The sequence below is a fragment of the Mercenaria mercenaria genome, chromosome 19 (genome assembly GCF_021730395.1).
Source record: "Mercenaria mercenaria strain notata chromosome 19, MADL_Memer_1, whole genome shotgun sequence".
NCBI lineage: Eukaryota > Metazoa > Mollusca > Bivalvia > Venerida > Veneridae > Mercenaria > Mercenaria mercenaria.
Genome location: NC_069379.1, coordinates 41346411 through 41363439, shown reverse-complemented (window position 1 = coordinate 41363439; position 17029 = coordinate 41346411). Strand labels below are relative to the sequence as shown.

The 17029-nt window shown below is 36.6% G+C and overlaps 2 protein-coding genes across 2 annotated transcripts; both read right to left on the bottom strand.

Annotated features, from left to right (window-relative positions):
• Positions 1 to 236: 236 nt before the first annotated feature.
• Positions 237 to 5423, bottom strand: LOC123542848 (uncharacterized). Its single transcript, XM_053530935.1, has 2 exons — positions 5174 to 5423; positions 237 to 1489 (listed from the first exon to the last, which is right to left on the bottom strand). Exons 1-2 carry the CDS (start codon positions 5349 to 5351, stop codon positions 309 to 311), a joined length of 1359 nt encoding a protein of 452 aa, XP_053386910.1. The 5' UTR covers positions 5352 to 5423; the 3' UTR covers positions 237 to 308.
• Positions 5424 to 10533: 5110 nt separating this feature from the next.
• On the bottom strand, positions 10534 to 16915 carry LOC123542106 (uncharacterized). Its single transcript, XM_053531324.1, has 3 exons — positions 16906 to 16915; positions 11308 to 13784; positions 10534 to 10646 (listed from the first exon to the last, which is right to left on the bottom strand). Exons 1-3 carry the CDS (start codon positions 16913 to 16915, stop codon positions 10569 to 10571), a joined length of 2565 nt encoding a protein of 854 aa, XP_053387299.1. The 3' UTR covers positions 10534 to 10568.
• Between the last annotated feature and the right edge of the window lie 114 nt (positions 16916 to 17029).

The following is a 17029-nucleotide window of genomic DNA, read 5'->3' as shown; positions in this document are numbered from 1 at the left end:
ACCTTCGCACTTCACTTCTTTAGTTTAGTTTATACTAATTTATTTGAGCTCGATTGTGATGAAAGCTTCAAGCTTATTTGATCCACTGGAAGAAAAACCAGTACTATTGTCATATATAAAGTCGTGATCGTGACCCCAGGGGGGCCCGAACCCTAGACCTTAAGGTTGAGCGGTTGACACCTTAACCACTAGACCACAATCCATTGTTTAGAGTTGAAGTATATAAAACAATCAAAAGCTGATATAAACTAATATTATACAAAATCAAACCACAAAAACCACAACCACTTGTTTGAAAGTGCGACTTTTCATGGCAGATATATAAATCTGAATGACACCAGAGTGAACTGTCTGTTATGTGCCACTAGAACATAAAGCTTATCAGTGTTCTCCGAAAAGCATAAATCCGAAATGTATCTGTAATCCATATATCTTCTATTAGATAGCATTTCTCTAATTTTCTGACCATTCTCAGATATCTGTAGCACTTCACGTTGCCCGGAAACATAGATGTTACCTTCTCCATCAGTTGTAACAGCTGTTATAGATTCTGTTACTTTTCCTTTCAAATTTACTTCTAACAAAATGTTACCATCTACATCAACTTCAAAAACAAGTTTATCTGATTCGCTGGAATCGCAAATGATTAATGTGTTTTTTAAGGTGGACTTCATGCACACAGGGTTCTGGAAAAGAAGTTCGCCTTCGCTTGATCTCTTCAAAAAGCACTTGCGAATAAATTTTCCTTCGTATGTATAAAATGTTATAGACCAATTAGGAACTAATCTGAATTTCCTATTGTTTTTCATAGCTAACACGGCTACTCCGTCATTGAATTCTGTGAATAGAGTTGGCATACTTGAACCTTTGTAAACATTTTCTTTAATTTCTATCTTAGGTGGATAAGCACACGTTGTCAATTGGTACCTTATTTTGGAAAATTGGTAAGAAATTATCTTTTGAAAATGTTTCAGTTTTTCCAGCAATGGAACATTCGCGGCTATGAAATGTATGGCGTTTCCGGAGATTGCAATAAAGAAACAACCGGAATTTGGAAGAACAGTTAGAAAATTACAAAAGTTCCAGTTCCCTAACTGAGTGAGATGAGATTGTAGCACATATTCAGGTTTATTCGCTTCTATATTCACAAAATGCACTTTAGATTTCCATACGTTTTTACAAACGCATAGCGTAATCGCTCTTTGTAGTTTCGTTATTGAAACCGTATGCATTCCGACCTTAGGATCTTCTACTTCTCTCACACTATCTTCTTCTAAATGTTTGCGTGATAAAGGAACATCTGTATGCCCTATGCCTTTTTCTTTGCAGGTGAATGTTTGATGATCCCTACACGAACTGAACTGTTGGTGTATTCTGTAGCATCGGGAACAAACATACAATTTACACTCGTGGCAGTATCGGACGATTTGGTCATTTCTTAGCTTACATACATCACAGATCAGTCTCGATTCAGCACATTCGTCATGACCTGAAAAAGTAAAAAGATGTTATTCATCACGCTTCAGTTTTCCTGATATGTCACTGAAAAATCATAGTTGTATTGAGTATACCTATTATTTCTGGGTTTTACGGTGCACCAACACGGTACAGGTTATAGCGCCAAACAAGACTAAAACTTTTGGTTTCACGTGTATATCAAAATTAAAACATGATTTAGTTAAAAAAAGTTTTATACCTGCTGGAATCACAGAGATAAAGCAAAACCAAGTTGTCGCCTCTTATGATCATGCGACGGTTAATTAGACAGTGGTTCCAGTTTTTTTCCATACATACAAAAAAAACTCAAATATAATGAGGTTGTTTAACATTATTGAGTACAATACTGAATTTTATTGGACGAGTACACATCAGTAATAATCCATATTTAGACGAGGCGAATACCGAGTCCAAATATGGGTTATTACTGCTGTGTACGAGTCCTATCGAATTCAGTATTGTACTCAACACTTTATTTCACACCATAAAAAGGATAGATGTATTGGCTATTGGGCCTACTGCTGTGTACGAGTCCAGTTGAATTCAGTATTGTACTTAACACTGTTAAGTTACTTTTTATTTCACACCATACGCTCCTTTACCAGCGTTGAATATCCACTACCGTTACACGGAGATATGGAAATGTATTGTAATATTCGACCGATGCGTGGGAGAGTATTCACACCATAAAAAAAGAGAGATGTAAAAAACGAAATTTCATGCATTTTAACTCACTAACAACAACGCACATTAATTTAAGGAGGTAGGTTACCTTGTTACAAGGGTAAATTCAAGTTAGTTTAACCGCAACATTTGTTTGTATTTCGTGTAATATGAAGTTTTACCTGCTACAATCTCAATTTCGTTTGTCTCTGTCCCTTCAAATTCAATTTTTATCTAGGTTTGAAGAACATGCCCCTCTAAAGGTATTTCATATTAAAAGAAGAAGGAAAATACGGATATTTAACACTTTTCAGTGTATTTTAGTTTCATTGATATCCGTAGAAGTCTGCATAATCGATAATTTTACTAGTATGCACGTTAGCTTTCTAATATAAGCTTTAAATGCATGTGTCGCGGGGCTCGTGTTTCCATGGTAACGCATTTTCTCTCATTTTTAAACAACTATGTATAAAAATAGGGGTTTCCGACGGCTTAAGTGGCATTCTGTTAATGACTAACATGGAATATTTGGGAAATATTATAAGCAAAATACCATGCACTTTACATGGTACCCTATTTTTCTTAAAGTTTACAGTAACCATGGCAACAGAGATGTTTGAAATAGCTTATATCTTGCTTTTTGTCGTAATTTCTTATAAACAAATATTGAATAAGATTATCTTTCTAGTTAATGTAGCTTTAAAACATATTATTTCTAACGTAAGTTATATTTTCTTGTTATTTGCGTTGATTCAAACAAATTTCACAGCTTAGAATACATACGGCAGTACCCCTCGCCTGGCATTTTTCATGGAAAAATCGTTCAGCATGCTGATATTATTCTAATGGATATTGTTGAAATGAAAATAAAAAGCCGAAGTTGTGTTTCTTAAATAAACCAGTGACAACACTTTTGAATTTTACATTTAGATACATAGGTCACGGACTTCGTTTCCATGGTAACATCAATTAAATTGAAGGAACCACATTTTTCTACTGAAATTTCAACAGTTTTAGATCTTATTTTTAGTATATAAGTAACAAATTATCAACGGAACCTGAAAAATAGGTATTACAAATCAAACTGCTAGATTTTTTATCTGAAAATGGCCGTTACAAGTAACCTTTCATCCAACTATATTCCAAATAACATTGGTTACCATCATCCATTTTCTTAGAGTCCGCATAACGTTTCAATATAACTACATAAAAGAAGCAAAATATTGATGATTATTCAGAGCAAAAGATTCATAACAAATATTTCAGCAAATATTTGTTATTTGAAGATAGTTAAAATAAAGAAAATGCACAGAATTACGTACTTTCAAGATAAAAGCTATTAATTTTGCGCGGTAACTGACACGTAACGCCATGACGTCAATGACGTCATTTTAAGGCAACATTGTTTTGAAGCGTTTCTGCGGCAATTGTTTCGTTATTTCTGCATTATTAAACCATAAAGTATCAGATCGGAGGCAGGTTCATGATTTGTTTTCAGGAGAATGAATATACAAACACATTTAATTTGTCGTAAACGTCGTCGTAAATCGTCACGTTAGCTTCCGGTTGGACATGCGCACATACAAATATGAAGGTAACCTACCTCCTTAAGATAACACTTTCTCTCAGTGCCAAAAAATCGAAAACAACTTTTCGTGAAATTTTTAACCGAAACCATTATCACTGGATTAGGAAACGTTCTAACTAAGAAATTAAGTGCTTACACTTAAATGTTTCGTTCAAAAATAAGAAAGTTATCGCATTTTTAAAAACAATTTTACTACTGTCGTTATATAAGTAATTCCAAACTCCGGAAGAGTTGTCCCATCCAATATGAAAATAATATGGATTTTGGGGACTGGAATCCATGGAGTTTGTGGATTGTGTATTTCGGATGTTTCTGTATATACATTTGAATGCGTTTAAATCACACAGTACAAAACTGGCTTCTATTGTATTTTCACATGATAGAAAGAAAAGCATCCAATTGGTTAAAAATATATAGGTGTGAAATAAATAGACATACACTGCCCGAACAGTCACGAAAGGAAATATGGGACCCATATAGGACCCTTAACGTATTTTTGAGACCAAAGAAATGTATTAAAATTTGTAGAAAACATACAAAAACGATTGTTTATACTTAGTCTATTGAAAACACACTCAGACATTGTATATGGGTCACATACGGGTCCGATGTGGACAAATACTTACAATATTGGACCAAGATGAGACCATTCCGGGAAACATGTTTCTTTTGAGACCAAAGAAAATGTACAAACATTCGAAGAAAACATTCACAAACGACTTCTACACTAGTGACACCACTTATTAACATAAAATAAATATATTGGTGTATCACATCGCTGAGACACTGTATATGGGTCCCACATGGGTCCGATGTGGGCAAATACATACAAATTGGGTCCTATATGGGACCCGTATGGTACATTTGCCCAGATATAGCCCCATATAGGCCCCATACTGGCTTGCGAGCTGTGTTGTTTGTTTAATGATTGTCGTGAGGAGAGAGAGGGTAGATACCCAACAAACGTTGACCACTACACAATAACGGATAGATATTACTTCACCTTTACAAAACTGATATCAGACCAATACATGCACTGAAAACCATATCGGTCCAGTATCGGCCTGATATTTAATGCTTACTGGGTTTCTATGATATAAAATGGACAGACACATTAAAAGGTACAGAGGAAGAGGGGAGAGGTAATTGTGGATCTTACTTCTTTTGAACAGTTTTGGTACATTTTTTATGAAAAACAGTAAAAGTCCTTATACAAATTCAAAGACGGGATAACAACCTTAAGAACCAAAAATGAGTACCTCCAATCAGTAGAACCCTCAATGTCGAACTAAAGTTCTATGTTCAATGTGTCTAAAAGGTCACAGACAATATAGTATTCAAAAATAACATTCTAAACTGAAAATACACTAAAATTACACAAACTATGCGCTTTAATTTGGAATCAAAAAAAGAATGTATACATACCAAAGACAAAAAGTACACAATCTAGCACGTTCCATCCTATCTTCAAAATAATCTTACTAAGCCAGATAATTATCTGCACAAAAATCGTAAGCAAAACGACAACAATCATGACAATTAGAAGTAAAATCATAAAGCCACAAGCCGCACCAAGCATTTGTCCTAATTTTAATTCTTCCATATTTCTATGCACCTGTCTCACTGCTTAGCACTCTATTCTTATAAACTGCGTAAAATTCTAGTGCATGTAACATCGGTATGTGTATTCAGCTATGTTGTGTAGACGCATCCACTTACGTAGTGGGCCTACTTGCGAATCTTCGCTGTACATAGCGTGATACAGTACTTCGGCTTATCGGGATGCGGGACGTTATCTCGCTGTCCCAAAACGTCCCATTATTTGGACTAGATCTATACTAATTGTGTTGAAAACAACAAAATCGGCAATGAAAGGTTCTTGCACTTGTGCTATGCAGTCGTATTAGACATTTACGAATTAAGTCTACGTGGACTGTGAACTCCTAAGACGATCGATTTTTCAAGGGGACCGTCTCAACATGATAATTTTAATTTATGTGTGGTAGGAAAACATTCCAATAATGATGGTAAGGTATGGCTTATTATGTTACCGCACAGGATAAGATTTGGATTTGTCTGTCCGTCTGTCTGTTCGCCAGAGAGGTATTTTGTTATGCATATCGCAAAAAGTATTTGATCTAGCGTCATAACACTTTCCCGAAAGGTTCTTCAATATTATCAGCTGCGCATCTGCGACAAAGTTGAAAAGGTGAGCTTATCTGTTCGCAATGTATCCGTATTCCATCGTCGTCGTCGTCCGAAATGAAAATAAATCTTAACTGGGTTAGCTGGGATCAAAATGTAGGTCAGCAGGTAAAACATTGTGAAAACTGTAGAAAACGTAATATCTTGCGTCTCCATTCCTTTGTTGTTATTATACGCCCGAAGGAACGTATTTTGGTGTTCGTCTGACCGTCTGTCTGTCTGTGTGTACGTCTTAGGGGTCAAAGGTCATATAACTTTGTTTCGAGTGCGATGTGTAACTCTTAAACTGCTTGAAGGATTTAAAAAAAACTTGGCACAAATGTTCACCACATTGAGACGACGTGCAGAGCACATAGCTCGCTTCAAGGTAAAGGTCACACTTAGAGGTTAAAGGTCACATGACTTTGTTTTGTGTTTATGTTGCTTTGCATTGCGGTGCTCTTGTTTTTATTTGGCAGATTCTTTTTTTTTTTGTTCACTTACAATATTTTTTATTGAATTACTTCCCTTTTATGTTACTAGAAATAGGTTATTTTGTAACTTTTTTATTATTAGCCGTAGGTAAAAACCGAGACCACTTTTCTTTGGTACAACATGGATGGTACCTGCAAAGTTAAGGTGTATTTTGACACATCTGTACCTGTTAATAATTTTAGTGGACTAAGAGTTTTTCGGGGAATTTCTTCCCTTTGTTGTCATTTTCCTGAGAACTTCAACAGTAAAGTTCTTTAAATTTTGCTCCCATCCTCTGATATTTGACTTTATCAAAACCTTTGGGGGCCTCCGTGGCCGAGTGGTTAAGGTTGCTGACTTAAATCACTTGCCCCTCATCGATGTGGGTTCGAGCCTCACTCGGGGCGTTGAATTCTTCATGTGAGGAAGCCATCCAGCTGACTTACGGAAGGTCGGTGGTTCTACCCAGGTGCCCGCTCGTGATGAAATAATGCACGCAGAGGCACCTGCACCATTAAAGCTGGAAAGTCGCCAGATGACCTATCATGTGTCGGTGCGTCGTTAAATAAAAAAAAAAAGTATCAAAAACTTTTACAAAAAATTCTAAGTTAAAAAGGTACATAACTCTGTCAAAATTCAAATCACAGTTATGGGGATTGTTTTCCCGGTGTAGACTTCGATAGTAAATAACTATTTTAAGTTTAAAGTCAATAGCTTTGATAGTAACAGAGACATTTCACTTTATCAAAAACTTTAACCAAAAATTCTAATTTAAAAGGGGGCATAACTCTGTCAAAATTCAATCAGAGTTATAGGGATTGTTTCTCCCGGTGTAGACTTTGATAGTAAATAAGTATTTTAAGTTTCAGGTCAATAGCTTTGATAGTAACAGAGATATTTGACTTTATCTAAAAATTTAACCAAAAATTCTAAGTTAAAAAGGGGCATAATTCTATCAAAATTCAAATCAGAGCAACGCAGATTGTTTTTCCTGATATGGACTTCGATAGTAAATAATTATTTTAAGTTTCAAGTCAATAACTTTGATAGTAACAGAGATATTTGACTTTATCAAAAACTTTAACCATGTTATCCAGCTAAATTAGAAAGGGGCATAATTCTGTAAAAATTCAATCATAGTGATGATATAATAACTCAAACCCTATTGCCGTTATAAACTCTTTTTCATATCGCGCATAATATAATTAAACTATGTTGAGACGGTCCCTTTGAAAAATCTATCGCCTTAGGTGTCCACAGTCCACGTAGACTTAATCCGTAAATGTCTATTAAGTAGGCCTAATAGTTCTAAAGCATTGGTCGAACTATTACTGCTTTTACATTAATCGTTTGAAAAGTCGACTTTAGCAGAACTTCAACTGTCTATTTCCGTATAAAGCGTTCAATAACTTTTTTTTACGGCGCCAGGTACGGATTCAGGGTAAATTGTCGGGAGGATATAAATATAGTGATCGAGGCATGCACTGCTTCCAAGGTAAAAGAAAAACTCATCTACTTGGCAAAATATCGGCCCTAGGGTGACGACTTATCAATAAAAACCGCCATATTTACCCGAAAGACACAATTTTCTCAATATAGAAATTTACACGGGTAGTAAACGCGCAACCCAATTCCCGTTGTGAATACGCTTTCGCGACGTCCGGTGCTGGTGTCATGGGTGTTGCGCATCAAAGTATACAATATCGAGGTAGGTGGGTTTTTGTTTTTGTAAATAATGACACATTTAAGATTGTTTTCGAAAAATGCAAACTGCTATTCAACACAAAAATGAATAAAGATCATAATAATTATGACATTGTGTGAATTACCAGATTATTAATTTAAAATCAGCCCTGTTATCACCAAAACTCGAACTGTCAAAAAAGTATGGATCATGAAAAAGGCAAATTTTCTAACTCTTGTGCCTTCTTTCTGGAAATGTGACGCTGCTAATTATCAAACAGGTGTAAACAGCCATGAATATTACATGTACTTGAACAAAATGTTGGGTTGCGCCCCGGGAATGGAGTTGCTCGTAATCAAATAATCATTTTTACATCCCAATTGTTATTACGATGTCCTTGTTTCCTTCATATATTATTTTCATTTAGTTAGTTTTTGGCAAGAAATCTCATTTGTAGTCAGTGTCCTTATAACAGCAGTTTGCGGTCAACGCCAGGCTGAATGTAACATGACGATCACCCATTGGAATGTTTGCAAAAAGATGCAATACGCAGACACTAAGTATTTACTGTTCATATTGACGTTAAAACAAATGTATCATTTGCTTAAAGGAATTTGACTTCAAATGGTCTTAATCAACATTAGAGCAAGAACCCTGATGTTGGCTTTTTGGGTTTAGCGCCGCTTTCAACTGTGTTTCAGTTGTGTTTGGGTGGGCAGTCAGAGATTAGGTACCCGTAGTAACCCGTTTTCCGTATGTGCCAACTTCTCCACATGAATCAAAGTTGGAGGACAAATTATGTCAGACTCGAAGTCTTTTATCATAGTGGAGACCATACGCCTCACCCGACGATCGAACTCATAACCCTGCGATACGTAGATCTGCTCTCTCCCTGATTATTGCTGTTTTGTATGTATACGTGCAGCCTGTGTAGCAACATTTCAGCAGGGAGATATCTTAATTCTTGCGACAACAATACTCCGACAGAAGAATGTTCTGAAATGCAGAGAAACTTCACTAGCAGTATTCCTTAACCTTCACAAGTGTAAATGCAGTTAACTGCATTTGGTCAATGTTCGTCCAGAATTGCAAACGTTGCACATTTGTTTGTCTGCTGAATGCCACGTAATTATGCAAATGATATAGACATTGATAATAGCGCGGTTTGTATATAATACTTAATGCATGTTTTCCTTATGACTATATTTCTATTACACTAACATTTCTAAGTGGTACGTACAATGATACAATGCGTGTGTTTCTTTATCACCGATGGAATCCAAATCATGGTCCCATTTTCTTGAAATAATGCAGGCAGTTATTTCCATTGTAACGATACAGTCATAAGTACAAATGTAGGCGCAAACTTGAGCAGTCAAATACGTGACAGAAAAGTTTAATTGACATTAATATGGTGTATACGAGCAACTCCATTCCCGTGGCGCAACCCCATTCCCGATGTTTTTTTGTCAATTATGTCCCGGTAAGCAGGATTTGATTTGAAGCAAATATACGTGATATTCGCTACTTTATTACAGTAAGTTACAGATGTCCGCAGATTAGGCATATGAGGTCAGAAACTGCCATTTTTATTGATTTCATAATTTTTTCAGGGTTCGTGTCGCCAGAGTTTTTGTGATAATAGAGCCGAATCATAAATTACAAACCAGATATTTTACATATATGATGTATTATCATAGTTGTGTCGAAACAATTTATTATTGTCTCATACTGAGCAAAATCATAACTTCGCATACCTCAATTTCATCTTTTTACGCGCAGCACCAGCACCGGACGTCGCGCAACCAATTTTAAGCGTTTTCCCAGCGGGAATTGGATTGCGCGTTTACCACTCGTGAATTTAGCAGGGTAAGGGTTTTGTCTTTTTGGCTTTCGACAGCAGGATGCAGCTTCTGAAGATTTATTTCATGATGGGGTGTTGCATATTCCGTTACCTCTCATGTACAGGCTCAATCAAAACGAATCTGTTATTAATTGGCTTGGTTCCATGCTAAGCTTTCAAAGAACCTATTTTATCTTTTTAGATTTTATTTGGCGTAAAAAAAGTGTTTGTTTCCGGTATCCTGACCTCCACTTAATTTTTGGCCCGACCTTAAATGTTTTTATGGACTTGGAGAATATTTTTTTCTCAACTTTTTAATAAAAAGTTGCAAAACTACACTTTTTTTATGCTTTAAACATGGTTAATTAATTAGTGATGTTAGAAATCAACTTACTGATGCTCTAAAGGCATAACCCCCTAATTTGTATCCAGTGAATTTTTATGTAAAAAACAATGGTTTACTTATATATTCTAGTATGATTGATAATAATTTTTATGATTATTTCCAACTGGACTACACGCTTAAAAGGCAAGTGAAAATATCATTTTCATGAGGAAAAGATAGCGAATACATGCTGTTATATCAATAAAACAATTGACTTTGGTTTTAATGATAACATTTTAATGGTGTTATATCACTTGTAGAAATAAGAAAGAGAAAAGAATGAATATCCAAAGTCTGCTATCTCTGTGCACATCCCTGTGGTGCAGATCTGTAATTAGAAAGTAAGTAAATCTTGTTGAACAATACGTGAAATACGTGCAGCACCAGAATATACTTCGAAATCATCATTTTAAGAGCGGACTAATTTTCGTGGATTTTGATGTTGAGCCATTCCACGAAATTCAGTTACGACGGAACAATCAATATCCAAATTTATTTAATCTTCCAAATCTCTTAAGTCATGTTGTGTACAAATTCGTCAGCCATGAACAGTTATGACAACGGAATATAAGAGAACAGAACTAACAGAACAGCACAGAAGTGCACTGCACAAAGCTGTCTTGAACCCATTGGTTGTTTTGTTTTGTACTTGTACCCATTGGTTGTTTTGTTTTGTTTTGTACTGGTAGTGTGTGTAAATGTTGAGTTCTGCTCAACCTTGGGCGTAGCCGGTAACACGCATTTCCACTACCGTCCATGAACAGGCTCAATCAAACCGGGCCTGCAACATTTTCGTTTTTGTCGCGTTGAGCGACCTGTGGAGCTTCCACTTCTTCTATTTTATAATCATTTAAATTGTCAATCACTGTATATGGATATATATACATTGGAGTATTTGCAAACTGCACACAGTAGTAAATTTCAATACAACTTATAAATTATAAAAAATGAAAACTAACAGAAGTGTTGCACGTGCAAATATTACTTACTTTGTTTACATCACAGTGGATATCACTCTTTATGTAAATGTCCATTATTCCAAACACGCCGTCTTCTTCGTCGGCGGAAATAGTTGTGACTGAATTTAAAATGTTTACGTCTGTTGGTCTTATATTATCTTCTGCGATTTGACCTTCTTCTTCTGCTGCTGCTGCTGCTGTTGCTGCTGCTGTTACTACTTCTTCTACTACTGCCTCTACGGTTTCGTTATGGTGATTATTAGTATAAGTTCTGACTGCCTCTTCCGCATGTGTGGTAATTTCAACTGTTCGGGTACCAGACTGTTCTATAAGTGTTATTGCTTGGGATATTCGTTCTTCACACTGCACGAAAGTTTCATTATCTGCAAGCTCTAATTGAAACAAAATCATTGTTTCAGGTGCACTGGTTCCGGCTTCCACATGTATATTGTCCTTTGGTGTATTTCCAAAATGGTCACGATCTTCTATTTCATTTTCTGTAGTTTCACTGTGTATGTCTGTTGTAACTGTTACGGAATCCAACTGGGCAAGTGATTGTTCATCGGATTTCTTTGCGCTTTCCTCGTGTGACATGCCACCTCCTTGCGTATCAACTTGTCCGTCATGCTCTGTTTTATTTGTTCTAGTTCCACATTCTGTTGTAATATTTTCTGTGATAAAGGGTTGATCAACAGGTGATATTCTAAACGCTCTTGTTTCTCTTTCCAGAAGTACTGCCACATCTATGTAGTCAGACTGGTCATCAGATTGCATTACAACTTCCATCTGTGTTGTATCATCGGACTGATAGCGTGGCTTTCTTTTAACTGCTCCAACTTCACATTTCGCGAGCGCTTGATCATCTCCTGCATTAGCAAATTGGTAGGGAGTCGTTGTTTCAAGTACTTCGACTTCACTGTCCACGTTTGTTGTATCTTTGTCAGTACTATGTGAGTAGTAGGGGGTAGCCGATTCATGTGCTTTGACTTCTCTTTCTACGTTGGTTATGTCATCTTTCGTGCCATCGAACTGGTAGCAAGGTGTTTCTGATTCTCTGACTTTACTTTCTTTTCGTGTTGTGCTATCTGACTTGTATCGTGTAAAGTAATCTTCTCTAGCCTCGGACTGAAAGTGAGGTGGTGCTCCTGATCGTCTGAATTCATTGTCCATTCTCGTTATATCATATTGTGTACTTTCGAATTGGTATCGAGGTTCTGCTACAAATGTTTTGACCTCTTCTAGTTCTATGGCGACAACTTCAGAAATAATGGTTTTGTCGTGATGTGCCGTTTCAGTACGTCTGCCTTCACTCTCAATGGTAATAATAACATATTTTTCAAAAGGAATTATGACATCATCTTTTCTACCGCGAGAGATGTTTTCAGACAGTGTAGGTGCACTATGTACGGGCAATATTGCAATGTCTTTAACATAATCTTGTTCGTTAGACTGTTCCACGGATCCTTTAGCTGCACATTCTTTGGATAGTATGACTTCATCTGAAATATTGGCTTTATTTTCTTTTTGTGTGGTTACATCTTTCAAAACACGGAATTTGTCAGGAAACATCTCCTCGGGTAGATTTTCCAACCTTTGTACTTCAACTGGGATACTTTCATCAGCAACAACAGAGTCTGACTTAGACATTGCAAGTACTTCCTTTAGACTTGTGTCGTCTACTTGTATTTGACGTAATGCAGTTTGATCAAGTGGTTCAGTTTCGGTTGGTTTAAGTGCACCTTCTTTTTGCGCTGTGACGTTTGATAACATATTTTGTTGGAAGACTTTGTCGGGTATATCTGTTTCGGGTAACTTTTCGTACGATTTATCAGAAAAAGCGGCTTTCAAGGCAGCTGTCTGGTTAACACTAGTTTCATATCCCTTGAGTGTGTCAGACATTTCACCACCAGGGTTTATATTGGATTCAGCAACGGCTCGGCATGGATTAACTGCCTTGGGTGCGTTTAACACCGTATCTTTTAGCTTTGTGTCTGGTAATTCCACTGAAATAGAAGCATCTATGAATTCTGGTTTGGCAGTGCTGTCTTCCGATTCTCTCAAAGTGTCAATATCATCTTTAGCATGTCCAGATTTAGCCTGCTTTTGTAGTTTTGTGCCTGGTAATGGCGCTGTCACTGGTTTATTACTTGGCGTCTCAAACTGTAGCTTAAAACATAAAGAGCTCTGAAACTTTGGCAATGTCTTGATATTACTCTCTTTTGGCTTTTGCATGCTTGCACTCTGCGCATTCATTACATTATTTCTACCAACTTTTCGTTGCTTTTTGTTTTTCTCACCTACTTCCTTGCTGTCTTTTTTATTACGATTTTCAGAGAATGTCCGAGTGGCATATGCCACAGAGGTAATGACTTCTGTTCCTTGTTTAACGTCTGGTTTCTCTATGGAAATATCGCGTCTGGTTCTGACGCCTATGTGTAACACGGCAGTGTCGAACGTTGCGCCAATTGGAATAATGACGTCATCTTTGCTTTCGTTGATTAGTATATCTGAAACAGAAAATTTAACAGTCTTTTTTACGAAGTAATAATCATGTTCAAAATTGTGATTTTTCGTTGAAATAAAATCTTTTTTTTTTTTGGTGTTCAAATGCGAATGAATTATATCATGAGGGCGCAGCCTGAGCAGCATTCTGGAGTATTAATAACTGAATGAACCGTAACGATCTTAATCAAGAGAAAATCACAATTTAACATTTCGTGCTATGACATCTTCAGAATCCCTCGGGATACGTTGGTATCCTCGCCCTACCGGGCCCGGGCACAAACCATTCCCTTGTGATTCTGCAGATGTTATAACACGAAAAAAGAAAACATGCGATATCCCTACACTATTTCGATTTTAACACAATGTCAAGTATTATTGTGTACATCATCCACGTCATCCAATTTTGTAAAGTTTTCTTTACGTCCAAGAAAGTTCCGAGATATGAACCAAAAGTTTTCCGTGCAACGTCACTGATTGAAGCATTGAAGACAAACGACTGAAATACAACAAACAAAATTAGACTGGTTCATTCTGAATATGACTGAGAAACAGAATTAGACTGGTTCATTCTGAATATTATTTTGAGAAACAAAATTAGACTGATTCATTCTGAATATGATTGAGAAACAGAATTAGACTGGTTCATTCTGAATGATTGAGAACAACAAGGTAAGTTTATTATGTTGATGATCAGCATAACTGAAACAGAAAGATTTGTGAAGTACATTTACTTGTATATCATTGACCAGTTACGCAAAAAGGAAACAATTAACTTTCATTTAGAAAGGGTCTCTTTTGGTCTATATTGCAACAGCTGGTTCTCAGCTTGCTGATGCATTTGCAATAGCTGGTTCTAAGCTTGATGATGCGATTGCAATTGCTCTCAAGGTAATGACGCCTCCACAAAAATTGAAAGCTTCTATCTTTTTAGTCGAAAAAAAAAAAGAAATAAAAAAAACTATAGCAATACGGGTAGGAATTATGACGAATGTTGGTACAGAACCCCTAATTGCTGGTGAAATCGTACGACTTCGCGGCAAGTTCGGCGCAAGGGCGGATTGCCCTATTTGCCCGTTTCAGTATTTCATTCCCAGTGCGCTATAACGTTTGACGCTGTGACGTTATAATTGTGGGGTGAAAACAGTGATTTCTTTTGCACAATAACACACAGATTCAGTTTTTTCTTTTTTTTTTTTGGTATAATCGGGAAACCGGGTCGTGGTAGGATTATTAATCAACTCATAGACAATTTGTTTACAAACAGATCGACTTCATTACATCAATCCATATTCAAATTTATGATATTTGAAAATATGTCTTCTTATCATGCTGGGCACGACTGATTCTGCCTTTGCGACCAGTGTAGATCATGATCAGGCTGCACATCCGTGCAGTCTGATCATGAACTGTTCTGTTTGCCATTCAATTAGTATTGTTTTGATAAGTACCCCCTTTTAACAGTTAACGGCACTGTCCAAACTGAAAAATGGGCAAGTTCATTATAGAAATTTAGCAGGGTAAGGGTTAATCGCTTTGATTTAGATCTTCAAAAAAAATGTTCTAACAATGGCAAACGTGAAAGCTAGATAACTCTTGTCATTCTTACTGACTTCGAGGAGACGAGTTACCTATACAAAAACATGGGAATGATTTTATGTTCACGTTAAAGCGGCATTTGAGAGTTTTGAATTTTTGACCTTGGTCGATTTTCTAAATAAAATGAGGTTGTTGTTATAGAGGTTTTTGATACAATTTCAAGGTATACTGAAGGACAAAACATGTTATGCATGTTTAGCATGTTTAGCAAAATCAAAATGATCCATTTCATGTTGATGACGTATATCAAATTGATTTGAATTACATAGAAATTTTAGGATGAGCTAAGGAAACAAAGTAAGAGCAAGACAAAACATTTATGAGGTTTAGTTTCCGTTTTAATGCTGAGCGCTACGCAAGGAAGCTACTTGTACCATTTTTCACGTCCTTGGTATGACGCGACCGGGGATCGAACCCACAACCTCCCGCACTCGAAGCGTATGCTCTACCACTAGGCTATCGAGGCGGTTAACATTTATGAGGTGTTGAGTATCTAACGTACATGTGTGGATATTGTAAAGTCACAAAAAATGGCATAACTGTAAAATATGGGTAAAATGACAGAAAACACCGGACGGGTGTGCGAGAATAGAAAAATATCATGCACTATGCAATATGTCCGCTTGATGTTGGGAATGCAAACTAAATTTAATTTGAATCGGAACGAAACGGTTTTGGGGTTGGGTATTTACTGACGTAGGGGACAAAAAGAACTTCATGTTTTTCATAAGATAAGTGTACTATCTTCCTTCAATTTTAAATTAATCCGTGTATAAATCTAAATTCAAGAAGCATTGCCGTTGGCATAGGCCTATATTAGTATTAACTATTCCACGGTAAAATATTTGAGAGTTGCTCCCCTCTACTTATAAAAGCTGTTCAATATGTATGTATGTATACACAAATCAAATCAAATAAAACTTAACATGACGAAAATTTAATTGGCTGGATTCGAATTCCGGCACGTGCCGGGTGTCTTAAAAAGGCCTAAGGATGACCCAGATGATTACAGGCTGTTTACAGCATTGTCTTTTGCTAAATATTTATAAAATAAAGAGGGAAAAAGATTTTTTAAAGATTTTAACATTTGTATTAACCCATATACACAACAAATCCTAATGCAGCGCTCGGAAATCAAGTGCGGACATGGTTAAGATGTATTTGTAAGAATCTTTCTGGTCACACATGTAGAGTAGCGTGATGAGGCACCGCATGTAGAGTAGAGTAGCGTCATAAGGCATCGTATTCATGTCACACATGTAGCGTAGCGTGATGAGGCACCGCATTAATGTCACACATGTAGAGTAGCGTGATGAGACATTGCATTCATGTCACACATGCAGTGTACCGTGATAAGACACAGCATTCATGTCACACGTGTAACAGACTGAAAATACTTCAGTCCCGACCGGGAATAGAACCCGGGACCAGTCACACCTAAGGCTGACACTCTACCACGTCGCTATAAAAGCTAGCTCAAGAGCAAGGAAGTATAAGTGCACCTTTATACTCTACCCTACTACTTACACTCCTCCATTTTAGAATTTGTCAATTTAAACTTCTGTGGGACGTTCCAAGGTGTCCATTTATATATACTCGTGAGTTATTTACGTTAGGCGCCAAATGAAACAAGCTGAAAATACTTCAGTCC